Raw genomic sequence first — 19,858 nt, 5'->3', positions numbered from 1 at the left:
CAAAATGTTGCAGGCTCTTCCAGCACAATACCTGCACCTGATAGATGAGGTGACTGAAATGATTGTGTGTGAGTCATGCATGCGTGCCTCCATGTGCCATTGTGAGAATCCTGTGTGAGAGTCAACCTCGTCCTTGATTGCCAAGGTAACTTCAACAAACTGCCTTGGTCTATCACCGGGGGCCCCCTCCCTGTCACAGGCAGCGAAACAACATCGGCAGATGCGCTACAGAAAGGTCGACGTACATCATATCTATTTTCTTCTTTGCAGCTTTTGCGTGCGCATGGGTCACTGTATCCTTGTGAGATGAGATTAGGTTTGTATGAGCGTTAAGTTCAGGTATTTGGAAGACATGCAGAGAATCTAGATCATTTAGGTGTGTACGCCAACAAGGAATGTCAACAACATCAACAGAGCAGCAGGACTGTATTAGACATTTAGCTTTTTACTGGGTGTTTCACATACAACGTCACTCACATAGAAGCAGTTACTTCACACTAATACAAGGTCACACATAGGATCTCATCTTCACCAATAATCAGATATGCAATTTAGTAGATTTTTGTAACCATGGCGACTCCTACACACACACACACACACACACACACACACACACACACACACACACACACACACACACACACAAAAATCCATCTCTATTTCCATCCAATGTTGCCAGGAATATTTAACAGATCGGCAGCAGCCAGTTATCAAAAGAGCTGAACTGATTCCTAAAAAAAGGAAAAGAAACCCAAGGATTTTGTCATGTTTAGGGCCAGTTCACACCCAGCATGTTTAGAGGGGTTTATCTGAAGTGTGGAGCGTCTGTTACTTTAGTTCAGTTTGTTCGTCCGGACACCATTTGTTGCCTGATGACTCACAGACGCCCGAAAATGTAACTGTGTCCTCTTGCAAGCTCACTGTAGCACGTCTCGTTATGAGTGGGATTGGGAATGTAATCCAAACCAATGACGGAAACAAACCCGAAACACGAGGGTTTATGGGCACACGTGATAGCCAGCAGTTAATGGTTGGAAAGCCCGACAGAAGAAAATGAAGTGAGAGCAAACCGCAGTCTGGATTGATGCTCGTATTCAGCTTTTTTTCCCCCTTCATGTGCACTTCACTGGTATGAACACCAGAGACTTAAACACACCACAGAGCTGAGGTTACAGGTGTCAGATTTATTTTGACTCTCCACCAGCACCAACATCTCTTATCTTTGGCAGGTTGACCAAAGCTCCAGTCCAATAACCGAGCTACTTGGGAGTCCATGTGGCTTTTGTTTACAAGCTCTGGTTCACTTGGAGTGAAACTGAACACTAGTGTTCTGGCGAGGAGAGCCTCACTTTGTTGGGTGTGATCAGGTGTGATCGCACTCTATTTTAAGTGGGCCCCTACCCCTAGCACACTGAAATGTATCCACATTTAGATGCGTGCCACCACCACAACTACAAAGAGGGCTGGAGGAAAAGATACAACGCAATTTGGTCTTTCTAAAAAGTAGCTGTATATTGATTTTGATTCTTTTTGGCTGAAGCAAAGTGGTTTTAGAGAGGAGGACGGGGAGGGACAGTGTTAAGGAAGGAGGGAGGGAGGGAGGGAGGAAGGGAGGTAGGGGTTCTCAGGATTGGAATTGGGGAGTGGAAAGAGGAGACATAGTTGTGGTAGTGGCTGGCAGCTCAGACTCTTCAAGCATCAGGAGGAGGCACCAGCATCATATTCAAAGCAAATGTTTTAAAAAAAAAAGTAAAAAATTATGAAAATTGGCAACCTTTCTGAGGCGTTGAGAAGTTATGTAAGTCAGGAACACAATATATACGCTGTTAGGCGGATGTACATATGTAGCCAAGAATAACAACAAAGTTTTATGATGTTGGCGACTTCCTCTGAGCTTGAAGACCTTATCGGTTCACTGTTAGTGTTCAGGCTGCTGCTGTCTCTCGGCCCATTGACTTATTTGTGCTAGCTGGTATTGCACAGAGAACGACAAGAAACGCCGGCGTCTGATTGGTCATCAGCGATCATTGTCCTGCACTGAGAGAGGAGACCACAGTCAACAGAAATAAACCTCGACCTCTGGACCTCTGGTGACTGACTGTTCCAGCTACTGGTGGTGTTACCGCACAGTAACTTGCTCCGTACTCAAACGCATGTGTACAGATTAACATGTGCACTCTGCCTACAATTAGTACTGTATTTAAAAAAAAAGTTTTCTTACACACTTTAATAATTTGAGTCTCTTCTTAAAACACACTTTTATAGTCTTGCCTTCCTGATTTTTCTATTCTTTTATTCAATCTGGTGCTATGGTGCTTAGTTTTCTGTTGTTTTTAACCAGTCAAAGCACTCTGTAAACCCTATTTTGAAAGCTGTTATTTTAAGCTGTTTATTTCTATCATTATTAAAATCAAGAAGGCCATGTGAGCCCCCCGTTAAACTCTGGCGACCCCTAGTGGGTGATGTGCAACTATTAACTGCAATGATCAGTCTCGTTCAGAAACTTGATTTAAATTAGATAAGTTGTCTTTTGAAAACCTAGTATTCCTTATTTTCTAACTGCACTGCACTTTGTCTAAATATCCAGCATCAGCCAGTCAGAGGCATCGATCACTTATAGGATTTTTATAGGGTTTCTAACAGATTAAGCTGTCGGAAAATGTCTATGTGCAATAAAATAACACTTCCTTTTGTTTAATGTACTTGTTTCATCTGCTACTGAAAAGATGTGAGGGTCACTCTGCCTTGAAGCGCCCCTAAAACCCCCGAGAGAATTAATTCGCTGAAGTTTAAATAAAAGGAATGTGATGTAAATGCCTGAAAAAAAAATTTTTTTGGGGGGGGTTGGGATGAAATTTTTAAGATGGTGGAAATTATCACCAAATCTATCAGCAGCTACCAGACGCTTGGATCCAAAAAGCATGTCCCTACAGTACAACCTACAGTACATCTGTACACAAGCGAGGCGAGAATGGGCAGGATTTCATCAAAAGGGGTCGAGTGGAGAGGGACTGAATTGGGCGATGAGATCACCATGGCAACGAGGACCTCCGTGGTGTAGAGCATGAGGGGAACGTGGGAGGGAGTTTCATGCTGAAGTAGTCTAAAGTGGGAGGGAATTCGCTCTTCACTTTTTTTTTTTTTTTTACGGTTTTGGGAGATTCTCATGGCGGCGGTCCAAGCACTCACAGTAATGAACTCTTCACACACACTCACACTCACACACACACTATTACATCACAGATAATAACAGTTATATAACAAGACCGTGTGGACACTGAGGTAATTACAATGCCCTTACATCAGTGCCTGCAGGCCAAATAAATACAAACACTTAGAAAAATTCATGTTCCCTGATGGCAGCAAAACCAAAAATGTAAACAACACAAAAATAAACTAAAGGATCTTAAGGATTGCACATTTCAGTGATGGAAGATTAATATCTACTCCTAACAGATGATGTTACGGTTTCACTGGAAATCATTCTTCTCGGTAACAGACATAAAAACACTCAACGCTTTTGTTCACGAATCCTGTCAAAGTCACAACTTCAAACTGCGTGTGTTGTGGGGGTCACGAGATGAACTTAAGTGGCTCCTCCTTGTTTTAAAACACCCATGTCTTAATAAACTCCTAAATCTGAAATTCCAGGGACTGTACATAATTGTCAAAATTGCCTTTTTCGGTTGTTGTGTCATCGTTTCTGCAGATTGTGTGTGTGGGAATGTTTAATAGTAAGGTGTTACGTTGAAAGAATAGTCCAGCCAACCACGGGGGAGGAATGATGAGCGGCATCACGCCACACAGTCCTGGAACAGAGAGAAAAACTGATTTCAACAATTTCCTCAATCATGGACATTGCTTACATTCAGGATTAATGACTGTGAGGGTCTTAAACAGCTCAGTAATTCAGAGAGCAGCATGGTCCATGAGCACGAGTGGCTCAGAGCAAACATGCCTTTGAAACATCAGAAAAGTTTTTGGAATTTTACCCAGCTCATTTTTTTTTCATGCAGTTGATAAATATTCACGCATGAATGCCACTTCTGTCACTGTAGGCAGTTTAGTGGCAGGGTTTTTCTCCCCCCCCCCACTGCGTTCTGAGAGAAAAAGATGAAATGGTTTTTGATTTGCAAACATGCAAAAGTACAGAACGCAGCCCGAAGGATCAAAAAACTGTTGGCACAAAGAAGCCGGCAGAAAAGAAAATATACAAAAGTATAATGTTCTCATTTTCTTTCAAATCTTTCCGTGTTTCTTCTCACTACCAGCTAGCAGTGAAACAGCAATAAGTCCTACTTTAGTCAGACGCTCATCTTAAAAACCAGCATATATACATGTATCCATATACATGGTGAAGTGTGCCAAAAGCTCTCTTCAGATGCATTAAGACATGTTGCACTTAATGCTGTTTAATCATAATTCAAAGTACAGGCCTGGTTTTGATTAAACAACATTACATTCGGGTTTCTAATGTGGATCATTTGTAGGCAAATCTTTATCTTTAAGTATGACTACATTTGCATGAATTGGCAGTTTGCATAGGTTTGCATAAAAAGCAATATGATGATGATTTAGCATCAGTCAAATAAATATATATCATATTTTGAAACTCTTTACTCTTAGGGGAAATTATCACGTGTTAATGTTGAAGTGCTGAAGCAGCTCTCAGCTGGAGTTAATCAATTAGTCTGTAGAGCCAGAGAGCTAGTGGATGGGTGTTGTAACTTTTACACGATGAACTTTTAAAATGACTGGCTACAGGAGATTTATTCGGAGGCAAACAAACTCGTTTTAGAGAACCGTGCTTCATGCGTGGGTGCAGGGGAAGATCTGTTGAGGGGCACAATACTGCATGAAATATTCTATTCAATCTTTATATGTTTGAAAATGTAGTAGACATAGTAGTGTATTGTGGATCTAGACCCGTGACCGCGTACCACCTCTCTCTCCTTGCACCACCTTTCAGTTCATGCAGGTTTATTCTAATAAATGTATCATTTATTATTCACTGTTGTTGAATCCTGAAGAGAACCGGTTCAAGAACCAGAGCCAATTTGCTACATAAGAGGCTAATATTGAAACAAAATCTTACTGCTAATGCAAAACCTATTCTAAATTACATTTCAGCTCTCAGTTTAAATAGTATTTTGATATCATAATATAGCACCACTGGTACACATACCATAGTTTGAGAACCAGTGATAGACAAACAGTGGTAATGGCTGGACATGTCAGTGAGCCTCTGGTTCAAGTTTTCTCCTGATAAACTCACCTCGTTTACTCCCAGAAGTAGCGCAGATACCATATAGTTTCATTCTTCAGCTGAGGGCCGAACAGAGGGTTGGTTTGGGCCAGAATGGCTATCAACCAACTGAGTAGAGAGAGAGAGAGAGAGAGAGAGAGAGAGAGAGAGAGAAAGGATCATCAACACAAAGACCAAACCACAGGAAGTCCAAAGAGGACACAAGAGATTTCCAATGAGCCCAGTTTCAACCAACTCTCAACAGTTATTTGGAGGTCTAAATGAATGTGGATATTATTTTATCTCCATATCAATCCAACATAATCGTCTTCGCTGCCTTGCGAAGACACTAATGAGCTCAACCTGCAGGCTGCCGTGTTTTCCTAAACAAAGCTTGTTCCGGGCCTGTTAACTGTATTTTATTAGTATTTAAATTAGAAGATATAAAACAGAACCGGCAAGAACAAAAAGAGCTATGAAGTAACAATTGATGGTATAATAAGTTATAAAGCAAACTGTATGTTACATAAAAACCTCAAGTTAAAACACAAGTGATCCATATTCTACACAATAAATCATATCAACATCATGTATTTCTTCTTTAGCTTTCTGCTTCCATCCAATCTTCTCCAACTCATCCAGATACATCGTTTTCAAACTAAAGATAAAACAGTGCAGACGTTCTTAAGTTTGGGACTCTACTATTGTCAGTGGTTTTTATTCGTTGACGAAGGGTTAGTCATCCCCTAAAGGAGCTGGGGCTCCCTCTAGTGGTGATATGATAATCCTGCATGCACATCCTAGTTGTACTTGAATTACCACCTCTTCTGCACAGTCATTATTATAGAAACGACACTATACATAAAACAAAATAGACCTTTTTCCAGATGATTTATATGATTTCAAACTCACGCCGATAGATCTCTGTGTTGTACGGAAGCCGAGAACGGTCGTGTTCGCAATTCATTTTTTTTAAAAGTTAATTTATCCTGAGAAAACAAAAGGCTGATTTCTCGAGATAATGAGATGATTCATCATTAGATATCTTACGTTTTCTGAGATCATGGGAGAAATTAGTGAAAACTTGAGTTTCTGGTTAATTTGATCACACCTGATTTAAGCCTTTAAGATGACTATCACGGCTGTAGGGGAGGATTCATAAAGCAATTCATTTCCTGCCAATGTGACACTGACAAAATATATCAGGAGAGCACTGAGTTGTGTTAAATGAGCTCAAAGATTCCTGCAATGTCCAGATCCTTTCCATGCACTTCTGCTGCTGGCTCATTTTGGTCATTATGGAAATGAACGTTGCGTGTCATTCCTCCATGCATTGTCCATCATGCTGAACCAACGCTGCATCTATAATACGCCATCTGTGCATCTCGTGATAACCAAAGATGACAAACTAATTAACTGTTAGAGCCAGAGTTTTGTTTTTAAGAAAAGAATAGCTTGTCTGCATGTGACGCCACGTCAACTGCAGGTCACAAACTCTCAAAATACCTGTTTTGTGTTGTTTAAGGTTGCTAAAATCAAACCTAGAAGTTTTTATCAAGTACTAATAGTTGTTGTTCATAAGAGGGAAAAATGGTACTTCTGTGGATGGGGCAGCAGCAAAATGTAGCAGATTTTAAAGAGTCGATATCAATTTAAGTGTGTGCTATATTTAGAATATTTTTACTGCTTTACCTTGCCATCAGACCGCCCGTTCAGACTGGGAACTGAAGCTGTTATATCCTTCTATGCTCTCTTCAAAGCCACCAGACTCCTTTAACAAAAACTGTCATTTTAGCTCTCAGAACACAGGAGTTGTTGGTCTACCGCAACCTCGATCAGTCGGACAGTGTTATTGTCTGACTTTGGTGTTTAAACACATTAGTTCGGATCAGTGCAGTTGCTTTAAGGAGAGCCATATAACAACTCCAGTTCCCAGTGAGTCGGTCAGTGAGAAAGTCTTTAAATTCAAACAATCAGACGTCTTCACGACACAAGAATCAGCTCCAACACGTGCTGCGGGTTTCTGTTTGTACCTTTCTCTCTAATATCGTTTAAACAAGCACAGCACAGATCTGTTCTGCTTTTCAATTCCTGCCCTCCAACTCAATTTCATACGAATCACATGACTGCAAACACGCTGCGTAGGAGCCAACGCCCCGCCCCGGCCAACTGACTGCAGGTGTGTGCAGGTGGTAGTTGGAACATGGCATCCAGCCTAAGTTCTCAACCACCGGCAAACCGCTCAAAAGAAACCAAAATATATAGAAACGAATGTAAAGAAGGGAGTGTTTAGGGTCGAGAATATTTTATTTGAATTAATTTAGTTTGTGAAGGCCGGTTTTATTCATGAATGATAAGCCACCATAGAAAGAACGTCATGATCAACAGACGTGAGCACCTGCGTTAAGGAAAAAGCGCAAGTTAAAGCTAAAGAGTTCAGTAGTTTCTTTTTTAACCACACAATCCTCAAGATGCCCTTTGAATCCCCTGAAGCTCCATAGATCTATTCTGCATCTATTTACTGTCCAGATCTGTCACTTTCTCTTGCAGGTTGCATACTCAGCTCTTCTGTTTGGTTGATAGCCTGTCCTTGAGAAACCTCCGTAAGCGTCTGAATAATATCTTGTTTCAGTGTGTTTAGATTCTCCTTCATGGCTCTTTTAAGAGCCACTTGTTAGCTGGCAAGAGTCTTATGCAGAGCCTGGCTGAATTCTTGCAGATCCTTTCGCAATTCACTTAATTAGTTGAGTAACTCGCCTCTCTCGCCCTCCCCTCCCAGCAGCATTTTCTCTTTCAAAAACCCATTATGATCACCCATTACACATTATGCTAATTGTTTTCTGAGGTCTCCGTATCATGTTGCTAAGTAGTTAAAAGCTGTTTTCACTGAGTTTTTTTTTTATGGCTGCACAATTGATCGAAATACTATGGAAATCACAATATGGCCAAGTGCCATATGCAAATCACAAGGCTGATAAAGGTAAAAAATGTGTGATAAAACAGCATTATAATGAAGTACTGTATTGCTGCAGAGGTGCTCTGGGCTACAAATCTTCTCCAGATTTAAGAAAACATGTTTCTTTGCTACAAACCCCCCAAAATATCACATGATTTTAATAGTTATCGTCAATCACAATATCTGTCAAAATAATCGCAATGTGATATTTTTACCACATCATGCAGCTGTAGTTATTTTAAAGCCTTGTGATTCGTTATTGATCTTCCCCTCCGATTTGCTCACAGTGCATAAAATTATCGATCTTCAAGTGAGGGACACTGAAACCGCCTGAAGCAGAGTTTGTAACTACAGTGAACTTACTGCAATACACAACAGCCTCACCGGAAGACATTTAATCTGAAAGCACTGCAACATTTTGAAGTAGCAAGGTTTTAAAGTTTCATTGTGCCTGCGTGATCATTGCAGCAGGTCAATATAGCAGAGTCAATGTACAACATGTCAGCAGCAGGTACACCGAAGAGGAAGAGGAGGAGGAGGAGAGTTTGTACTTACAACAAGTAACAGCAGACCGCCGTGAGGATGAGACTGGTGACAATCACACTGTCAAAGAAAACAGAGAGGGAGTTACACTGATGCAGCTCTGTCCACACACACACACACACACACACACACACACACACACACACACACACAGTTCAATATGTTAATCATACCTCCATATGATTTGGTTCTAATAAGACATTTACAAAATATTTAGCTCAGTGGGATGTACAGAGTTACTTACTTTAGGCTACGTGTCCCACACCTAATTTAACTATATGAGATGGTTGGGTGATATAAGGATACAGTTACAGACAGTACAGACTGTCAGAGATAGTATCAATGGTATTATTATGGATGGTTGTATTTTACTGTTGGAAATATTGCATTTAGAAAACTGTTGTATGAATTATCATTAGTATTTTCTTAACTGAATTTGCCTAAAAACTGATTCTTGTGTTTGTTTTCTCTGGTAATTTATCAGTATTACAACCTCAGTATTATCACCCACTCCTACCAAACAACCTGTTTTCAGATAAAACTACGGCTGCACGATGCAGTAAAAACATCATATTGCGGTTATTTTGATGGATATTGTGATTATGTGGGATTTTTGCATCACAAATTGAGTTTTCACTAAAAGAAACAACCTAGATTTGCAGACCAGGGCACGTCTGCAGCACTACAGTGCTTCATTATAATGCTGTTTGTCACAAATTATACCTTCGTCAAAACATTACACCTCTTGCGATTTGCATGTTGCACTTGACCATACTGCGAAATTGATAATATTTAAATTAATTGTGCAGATAAAAATGATAAATAAATTCAGTGAGTTGCAATATGCACTATTTCCCTCTATAATATATTATTATGAGTAAGTTTACTACAAAACAGAAACACTTCCAGGTACCATTGTGGGACAACTGGTCTACTTGAGTACTGTTAAAGCATCTCTGATAAAATAATTAAATAAATTCCGTCGTATTTTGTAGCTTGAGGGGCATGGCCACTGTGAGCCACCGTAACGGCCTCAGCATCACTGTCACTCAACATTAAAGCTATCATCAGATTATTCACCCACTTTATCTTTCCTTCACTGCTGAGCTGACCCTTCAACCTTACAGCCGTGCGGGGGTGGATGCACGGATGAATGGGGGGGGGGTGAAGGGTGGATGCACGGATGAATGGGGGGGTGAAGGATGGATGCACGGATGAATGGGGGGGGGTGAAGGATGGATGCTGGGATGGACGCAGGATGCGCGGCCTCCATCACGCGAGCAGTTCGTGTATTTCTGAAGATGCTACACAGCTGAGCACGGAGTAAACACTGACTGTAAACAATAAGACACGGCCTAACATCTCTACCTGGATTTATTGTGACTAGGATTATGAAAAGAAAAGGACAAATAGTCGCCGTTAATTGCAGCCAATTAACAGCAGATCCACCACCTACCCCCGGTTGGGTCCTTTGGGCACTAAAAACGGAGCCACGACCCCCACCAGCGCCCATAGCGTGGTGAAGCAGATCATCGGGAGGGCGAGAGAGTGAGACACCATCGCTTCAGTCCGCAGAGAACCGCAGATACGGAAGAATTAATGTCGGTTTGTCCTCTTGGAGATAAAGCGCATCAATGGCTGCTGAGCCAGACCGTCTCTTCCACAATGTCCCCGCCCACTTAAGCCAAGGCAACATGTGATTGGTCCAGAGGCAGGAAGCAGCGCTCTGTGATTGGTGCAGCCGGCTGTCTATCAGTATTACAGTGAGATTGATTGGAGGGATGTTTGTGCCAGTACACTGCAGGCAAGTGTATTTTTTTGTTTGTTTGATACGGTCAATGTTTTTCAGCTCGGGAATTTTGAGGAAAATATACAAAAATCTAAATAATAAAGTTCAAATGTTTCTCTTTTGTTAATTATTAATAACGTTATTTATCTTTTAATAGCCGGTAATAACTCTTTAATCTATCAGCAGTATATACATTGACTCATGTTCTGATATCTGCACACACTACAAACAATACAAAATATAAATAATTAAGAAATAAAAATGATCCTATACATAGGAATATAGTGTCTATATTTTTCAATATTATATTTTCTATTATTATTTTTATGTAATATTTTTGTTTTATTGTTCTGTATTGTATTTTTTTTACACTTCTGTCCCCCTGTGCTGCTGTGTCAAACTTAATAGAGGATCATCTTTTAATATCTTATATGCACATATGATAATAAAAAACTTCTTTCTTTCTTTCTTCTTCCTTTTTCTTTTATATTCTTAAACACGTGGATTATTTCCCCCCTGATTATATGTTTATGTGCACACAGTCATTTTACCATTTTGGGTTATAGGCTAACTGGTAACAATACTTCTCAAGCCTTATTTGGACCTTGATTTGCTGTGACAGGCGGCGCAGTATTACCACCCAGTGGACAAAGGTGCAGTCTACATTCCTTACGCAGTGTCCTGCAATTCACGAGGGTCTTATCTATACCCACAAATATTCATTCCACCCAGAGCAGAGACCACTGCTTTCCAGTTTTTAAGTAGGTCAGCTTGCCAGGAAATACCAGATGGCTTACGGCCTGTTGTTCTCAGGATATTTCTAATTTCTTGGCTACACTGGTCCATTTGTGCTTTCTGGGAAAAATAGAGACAAAGTTCTGAGAGAGTTGAGCTTTGTTGATTTCTAAAAGCCTCTACACTGACTAATGAATTCAAATTAATTGGAATTAATGAATTGGAAGTGTACCAGCTGAACATTGTCTCCATTTCCCCTATAATAAATACAAATGTATAACAAATGACATAGTACTCAGAAGAATCTTAAATTACATAAGATCTTAAATGAAATTAAATATAAATAGACCAATATCAGTGTAATAATAGTGCAGTAATAAGTTGCTCCAAACTTAATAAAAGAAAGTAAAACTGCAGTAGAGCAGTGGTTCCCAACCTGGGGATCTTTGGGGCTTTTTATGCCTTTGTTTGAAAGCGGTGAAAGAGAGAAAGAGGGGACAACATGCAGCAAAGGGCTGCAGGCCAGAATCAAATCAAACCCTATTAAGAATATATGATATAAGCTTATGTATGATTGTTAAAAATGACAATAAAAAACACAATATAGACAGAACTATCGGGAAAACTCATCTCTGATGTAATGCTCAAAACTCGTCCAAATCACTCGTTCACTGCGGTTATTGTGTTCACAATTTGGGTTCACTGTACAGTTGTTTTGTACTGTTATTGTTATACACTGAATAAAATATGAAATATCCATAAGATTCGTCACTTAAATCCGAAATCATTCAGTTTATGCCATGATAGGAAAAGGGTCCCTTAAGGAAAAAGGTCTGGAACCACTGCAGTAGAGAAATCAATCAATAAAAGGCAGAACTGGATCGTTTTCTTCTGGGTGAAATACAACAACTTGCAAACACAACAGTGAGATTTGTGAGCGGTTGTGAGCGGAGAGGTTCGTCCAGCGGAAACCAACCACCATCAATCACCTGTATACACCTGCACTGTGCATTCTTTGTACACAGACATACTATACATACATACAAAACAAATACTGTTAAATAACTTGAATTTCCCTCAGGATAAATAAAGTATCTATCTATCTATCTATCTATCTATCTATCTATCTATCTATCTATCTATCTATCTATCTATCTATCTATCTATATTTTATAGTCACTTATTTATATTTATATTTTTCTAACTGCACTGTTATTTTTACCTATCTGTATATATAATGTGCATTTCTTTTTATGTAAATTATTTTTACTCCTAAAGCCCATTTTGAATTTAATTTGAATGTAAAAAAACAAAAAAACTAGTAACTAATTACTAATAAATTTCAGTAACAATATTACAGCTACTCCCCCCAAAAATCATCCAATCAATACATTTTTGTTATTTTGGAGGAAAATAACTTTGGAAGATGGAAACACTTACATTCAGCAGTTGGAAACATTCACTTATATATAATACTTTGATTTTAACAAACAAAACTGACCAGAAAATTAATATAACTAGCAGTGTAACTAATCACTGTTAGCAGGGGGTAATAAGTAAAGTAATAATATTACTTTTTTAAAAAAAAAGTAATGAGTAATGAGTAACAAATGACATTTTTCAGTAACCAGCATAACACTGATGGTTTTATTGTGGTGATTGTGATCGGAAGTCGTGTGTTTTAAATTCTGCTCGTCATTGTTTTATTGTTGTAAGCGCCGGACGTCGATGTGTGTAAGTGACTGCAGGTGTCTTGACGGTGGTGACTGGACGGGCGGAGCAGCGGCGGACCATCAACGGGAGATATTTCACATGAACCGGCAGCCTCACCGGAGGAGGTGTCAGCGCCTAATGAAGCCCGGAGAGTGGTCGTCTCGTCCGGTTGCGACAGTTTAAAGGGCCCGGTAATCCTGGACGGTAAAACCTGATGAAGCTCACCAGAGATATCTGCCGGCTGCTGGGTTTAGGAGGCGGTGAGTAACACTGCCAGCCAGCCGCTGACAACTTCTTACTTTTTTTCAGTCAGAGAAGTTAGTGCCACAGTTGTTATTGTGCTGTTTATTTGTCTGTCAGTCAGGATGTGATAAACAATAATAACATCAATTAAAACAATACATTTCACATATAGGAGCCTCTAAATAAAATAGGTAAGGTAAAGGCTTTAAACTGAGCTGGTAATTTAGTGTTGTGGACACTTTATGGTATTTTATTTAATAGTTTTTGAATCTTGTCTAATGACCCTGGCAAAACATGAAGTTATACATTTTAATTTTTACTTTATTTGGTTTGTTTTTGGTTAGTGGAACACATTTTTTTTTTTTTTTTACACCCATATTTTTCTGTTGTAGTAGAATTGGGTGGCAGTGAATACATGTTAACTGCAGCTTACAGTACTTCACAGTGACTCAGCCCACTCCATTTGCCTAGGCTGCATCAATGTGGAAGTGGATGAGCTAACTTTAGTTTTTAGCTCTGGGCTCACTGTTCTGGAGAAAGAAGGTATTTTTGGGAACAGAAAGTTTGCATGATGCAAAATACCATAGAGGCACAATAAAAGAAATGTGCCCTTTAGAGAAATTTACCCTGGCTGATGATCAATGGGGGAAACACAGCTCTATTAATAACGTAGTCCCAAATGGACTCTAGATGGTGCTGGTTTCGGTGTTCCATTCCAGAGCACATTTGGACCAAGTTATTTACAGAACTTTGTCAGTCTCAGTCTGGATTTGTGTTACTTTAACCTCAACCGTATGCAACGTTTACGTGCTGCGGGAATTACTTTAAATACCAGTTTTGTTAAGAGTGCTCAGGTCACTTTTCAAGTCAGAAATAACCCAATTAAAGCTGCAGTAGGTAACTTTTACAAACTACTTTTTGTCATATTTGCTGAAACTTTCACTGTATCCTGACAGTTTGTACATGAGACGGATCATTTGTGGAAATATCAGGTTAAAAAAAAAACTGTAATGGACATAGTGCTATACTGTCAATTCACAGTATTTTTAGCCCTCTCACAGCCAACTTTGCATTATTACAACCACGTAAAGAGTCATGAACGTGGGACTGTAATCTCTACCTTCCATCCCATTTGACACGAGCCTGGCATTAGTGCTAACCCCAAGCAGCCATCTTTTGGGACGCTTAACCTCAACCCAGTATTACCCTAACCTCCGCTAGCCGTCTGTGCAATGCCGAACTATAACCTCACATTAACCACTAGTAAGGCCTACCCTGGAGGGACGTACTACAGGAAAGAAACAGACTTTGATACCTACTGGACCTATCACAGTGGGACCACAGTGAGCCTGTATTTTAGCATTTAATTTAGAAAACTACATGAATTATTAATTATAATTGTTTTTAAAGCTATTTTTTGGGGCTTTTTATGCCTTTATTTGATAGGAAAGGTGAAGTCAGAGGAGGGAGGGGACGACTTGCAGCCTAATTAAAAGCCTTTCAAGAATGTATGATTATTAAAAAAAATAACAATCTAAAACTGTATAAAACTATCAGGAAAACTAATCTCTGATGTAATGAATACAGGAAATAATCTACTCAAAATTAATCCAAATCACTCATTTTACACAAACTTCCTATTACTGAGGACCAGGACGGGGGTGCCTGCTGAGCCTATCAGACAACGTTTACCTAATACAATCAAACTATATGAAATAGCAAACCAAAGCTCAGAAGCAGACTTTGTGATTTTTGATCATAATTTGATTATATTTTGCAGCATTTTCAGAGTTGGCTTGCTGTTTGTGTGTTTCTTTGGGGTTTTTTGATACTGCATTTGATCAGAGTGAACTTGCGTCTGTGTTATGTTTAGACTCAGCCGGCAGGATGTCATAAACCGGACCAAAAATATTTGACTGGCAAATGAGTTGTGGACTAACCCCTCAAGAATGCACAGAAACTGGTTTGACCAGCTTGAAGTCTTACAAATGGTCAACCCTGATTGAAAATAACGCAGGCATTCACGTAATGGTTGCAAAGCCTTATTGGTAACTCAGTCAAATCAAAGTAGATAAATCAGTAAATGCATATCTTCTGTACGTCGATACAGTGTGTCCAGGTCAGCTGTAATACTAACTGCTGACTGAATATTACAGTGAGTGTTGGGAGAGACGTTTCAGATAAAATCCTCAGTTGAAACCTGTGAAGAACAATGTTGTTCCTACTGCGTTTTCCAACAGATCCCCCCCCATTAATTATTATGAGCTGCTCTCTCACACAGAACATTTCTTTTATTGAACGGGTGTGGTTATTCTTTAGTCTGCCATCTACTTATAAAGGTCCTGGGGGAAGTCCTGGACTTACTTAACTCACATCTCCCAGCCCTGTCCCATGAAACTTCAAGAAACAAGCATGATGTGACTGAAGTGCAAAAGCAGGACGGGATAAGCTGAAGGAGACTGCAAATACAACATTTTATATTTTACGTGAACGGTCCCACATGACAAACGCATTAAAACAGCGTGTGCAGTTTTTGATGTTTTAACCAGAATCAGAGGCATAACCTTGACTTCATTTATGTCCATGATAATGTTTAATGTTTTGCAGAACACAGTGAAATTCACCCGGTGTGGCTGATAAAGTCTGGTTGAGTTTAAAGTAGGGATGTGCACGATTAGACAGAAATACTAGCTGGTTAAGCTAACTATCATATGTACGACGCTGGTGAATTGCGTCTTTAAGCAGCCTCCCGTCCCTGCAGCTGGTTTTAAGAGTCATCGCTGTCCCACTTTAGTCCTAATATTTGGTTACTGCTGTCTGCTTTGGGATTCTACCAGTGGACTTCACTCTCTACCATCTAACCTCAGAGATGGTTAGTGGATGGTGGAACTGGTGTTGAACAGAGGATGGTAAGTTAGGATGAGAAACTAGCGATCACATTATAAATTCATCGCTGTAGATACCTGCTGACTGACAGTGATGTGATGTTTATCCTGGAAGCTGTGACATTATCCTCTGAATCCAACCAGCGGTGTTAAAAACATCAAATAAAAACATCAGAAGGCATCAGGCATCAGGTTATCCCACAACGATCAATCAGCCATGAGATCAATCTCTGTCTCTCTTCGTCTGATAACACGAACAATGTCTTCATTTTCTTTCTGATCATTCACAACGTTGTCCTGCAGAAAGTTATTGTCCAATTTCAGTAGCATCCCAACCAAGTGTGAACCTATCGTGACGTCACCCATTGGTTTCTGGAGAACCGTGTTGAAGCCTCGAGTTTGGCGTTATGGTCAGCGAAGGTGATGTACAGCGTGTTCAGCTGCTCTCATTGGCACACAATCTTGTATTCCAGATAAACAGGAAACTAACATATGTTTCTGAAATGGTTTTAGGTGATAAATAGTCAACGCAGTAACAGAATCTTTGGTAGATATTTGATCAGCACTGCCTAGTTTGACCGTTTGGCTGTGTGTGTGTGCAGTTTGTGTTTTTACACAACCATCTCAGCTTGGTCTAAAGTCAAAATTGTGCTCAGTTTTGACTACTTTCTGAGCATTAAATTACTTTTAGACTAGTTGACTTGTCTAAATTAAAAATTTCCTTCAATTGACGGCAGTTGCCAGGAACATTTAATTTAATTTATTTTAATTTAAACGTAAAAATAGCTTTTCTTTTAAGTCTCTTCCCAATTAATCTCAATCTAAGATAACAATACACGAGCACACTCTTATTCAACTACTTTGGTAAATACCAATGTTTTTGACTAATCAGCAGTTTTTATTACACGTCATCATTTGTTCATTCAAATTACCTTGAAACACCTTGAAGTAAAACAATACGCCTATCACTGTTCACAGTCCCGCAGGACTCATTGTGTTAGACTACTAAATAAATCATTCAAAAAAACCTTTGTTTCAAATGACTAGAAGTAGCTTCCATGGACAGGAGAATCACAGTCATGTTATACAAAAAGTCAGCAGAAATCAGAAGTAATGTTAGACACAACTGAAGCGACTAATGAACAACATTAAAACATCCTTAACAGTGAACTCCTCGGTCAGATTTGGACATTTGGTGTCTGCAGCTTGGCTTTTGGCAGCTGGAGAACTTTCAGTTTCTGGTTAGACAAACACCTACGTCCTAAAACACAATCTTCTCTTCCTGTTATTTATTACATCAAGACATGAATTGTTTCCTTCTGTGTACCAGTTGTCCTTGGACTGTTTTCACTCTTTCGCTCCTCACTTCACTCCTCTCTTTCACCTCCTCACACCATGTCTTCATATTTATGCACGTTTTTTTTAATAAGAAAAAACCCTTTGAGGAAGAAATTGATGTGTAAATATTCCACAGTTCTTATAATGAATACGCACGTATATACTTAAGTATTTATTGCCCTCAAAAGTAACATACATTTCTTGACTCAAAGTCCACTCACTAGCTTTTTCAGAGCTACCAACAACGACATCGACATGAGCTCTTGAGTTTTAAAAACCTTTAGAGGTATGAAAGATGTGTCACTTTATCTCGATTAGTGCTGCGTTATGTTGGCTGGTTTGACAAAATAATAATGTACGAGATGTCGAGGAAAAATGATCATTTAGTAAATAACCTTTGTATGGACTGTGATTCTTTGTTACACTGTTCTGTAGAAAGCATGATTGGCTCCATTTCCGCTGTACTATTAATGAACTTAATACAATGACCACATTTATTTATGTGATACATGATGATAGGTTGAAATATAGCCCAGCCTACACATGTCTGCTGAACTGTACTTGAACTTAATGAATACAATAACCACATCTATGTAATGTAAGGTTGAAATATAGCCTGCTCTGCTCTGGTTGAAATATAGCCTGGCCTGAACATCGAAACTTTTATCCAATTTTGGTCTGAGACGGGAGTGGGCCTTTATCTAATTTGGTCTGAGACAGGAACATGTCTTCACTTGGGAATGCCCTTATCTCCCTTTGACGTTTATCTTTTTATTCTTCATGGTCATTGACTCTTTTCTCTTATGCATATAAAAACCCTGGTAGCGATGCACACAGCATCGATTCCTCGGCAGTCGCTGACTGTCCCTTTGCTTGTTTCGATCCTTCTGCGCAGAAGCTAAATAAATATAAAAACACAAATTTCTCTTTGTTGGTTTTCCTTTATTCGGTCAAACTTCCACCACACGAGACCCATATAATCCGTACATTTACGCCATCACTGAATTTTCTGCCACGTTTCTGCCGAGTTTTTGAGCATGTCGCGGCTGCCAAAACTGTGATTCTTTTGGCAGAAGAATAATCATTCCTTGGATTTCTTGTTATTGTTATTTTGTAGAAATTAGGGCTTGTGTCCATATGGTGTTTTTTTTCTGGCAGAAAAGTGTCAGCTGGGCGCTGGGATAAAGTGCTTGTGCGGTGAGAGAAGAAACATTGTTTTAACTGAGGATTAACTACACAGCTAACAGCAAACTTACAATACTAACTACCAAAAAAAATTCAGGACATAAAGCTCAGGACAAAAATTCAATAAATACATATTTACATATGATTAGTTTCCTGGATGACACCATGGCACCTTTATGAAAAGTTCAAAGATATTCAACTGGTGCAGCGTCCACATACACTCTCTCCTCATTGGGAACAATTAAATAAAGATGCTGCGTCTCAAAAAAACCCTTAGCGGACCTTTGCAGGCGTCAGGGGACCTCATGTGATCTCACCACAGCGAAAGACTTCAGGTTGTTTGTCTCGTTTCAGCAGTATCTGTTGATGAGTCAGAGTGCTTTAGTTTGGGGCTGACATACTTTGTAGCGCGTGTTTAATTTTGTGTTTGTTTTTGTTTCTGCATCTCTGGGTGTGCCTGTGTGTGTGTGTGTGTGTGTGTGTGTGTGTGTGTGTGTGTGTGTGTGTGTGTGTGTGTATTCTGTTTGGTGAAAAGGGCGAAGGAGGGCAGATACAGTGTTCACCACAGACACTCATCAGCCCTGAGTTTCCTTTTCCTTTAAATGATTTAGCAAATGAGGGCGAGACGGAGAGGAAATCACACCCTTTGGCTGTTAATGCTATGGTAGTTTGTGCATAGAAATCTTTAATATTTCATTTTACCTGTTGTATTTTTGAACCTTTATTTATAAAGGTAAGTTTCACTGACAGCCATGTTCTGCTCTCTTTTCATTTCCTCCTCTTTCCTGTGATCACACTCAACACACTTACTTACATATTCACATCTGGACGCTTCCCAGTACAACCGCAGGCTGATCTGTTTGCCCCTGAGCAGCTGCACTTACAGGCACTGCAACAGGCAACTCGGTGGTGGCACTGATGGCGTTGGCAAGCTTACTTTGAAGATGTTTATATTTTCAGGTCTTGTGTGGGAGTTTAAAGGTGGAATGTGTAATTCCTGGCCACAGTAGGGGGGCAGCATTACACCCCCGGCCACTGCCACGTCGTCTGCCTCAACCCCATCCAAGCACATTCTGTAACATCAACGCTGCTGATAACGGAGACGCCAAAAACGGAGAGCAGCTCCCTCCTGCCCCGGCCTGACGAGACCGATAAGGCCAGCAAGGTCACCAAAGGCTTGCCTCACCCCCCCCCCCCCCCCACACACACACATCTCCACCTACACC

The 19,858-nt window shown here is 39.9% G+C and overlaps 2 protein-coding genes across 7 annotated transcripts in view; one reads left to right on the top strand and one right to left on the bottom strand.

Annotated features, from left to right (window-relative positions):
- The window catches only part of LOC127354729 (stress-induced-phosphoprotein 1), a 164,719-nt gene that overhangs the window by 128,271 nt on the left and 16,590 nt on the right, over positions 1-19,858 (top strand). For 2 of the 6 annotated variants that reach the window (XM_051384854.1, XM_051384853.1), the window contains exon 1: positions 12,995-13,241. The exons of 1 other annotated variant lie outside the window; for it this stretch is intronic. In XM_051384854.1, the coding sequence (XP_051240814.1) occupies positions 13,196-13,241 (46 nt within the window). In that variant the 5' untranslated portion in view covers positions 12,995-13,195. Of the gene's footprint in view, positions 1-12,994; positions 13,242-19,858 lie in introns of those variants that run through there. 3 more of the 6 variants (XM_051384857.1, XM_051384856.1, XM_051384858.1) reach the window with 2 other exon arrangements.
- Positions 430-10,438, bottom strand: atpv0e2 (ATPase H+ transporting V0 subunit e2). The gene is made up of 4 exons (XM_051384878.1): positions 10,201-10,438; positions 8,757-8,804; positions 5,276-5,374; positions 430-3,809 (listed from the first exon to the last, which is right to left on the bottom strand). The coding sequence occupies exons 1-3, from the start codon at positions 10,302-10,304 to the stop codon at positions 5,281-5,283; spliced, it is 246 nt and encodes an 81-aa protein (XP_051240838.1). The 5' UTR covers positions 10,305-10,438; the 3' UTR covers positions 430-3,809; positions 5,276-5,280.

This window comes from Dicentrarchus labrax, unplaced genomic scaffold (assembly GCF_905237075.1).
Source record: "Dicentrarchus labrax unplaced genomic scaffold, dlabrax2021, whole genome shotgun sequence".
In the NCBI taxonomy this organism is placed as follows: domain Eukaryota; kingdom Metazoa; phylum Chordata; class Actinopteri; family Moronidae; genus Dicentrarchus; species Dicentrarchus labrax.
The sequence above is the reverse complement of the archived record's forward strand: the minus strand, read 5'-3'. Positions and strand labels throughout refer to the sequence as shown.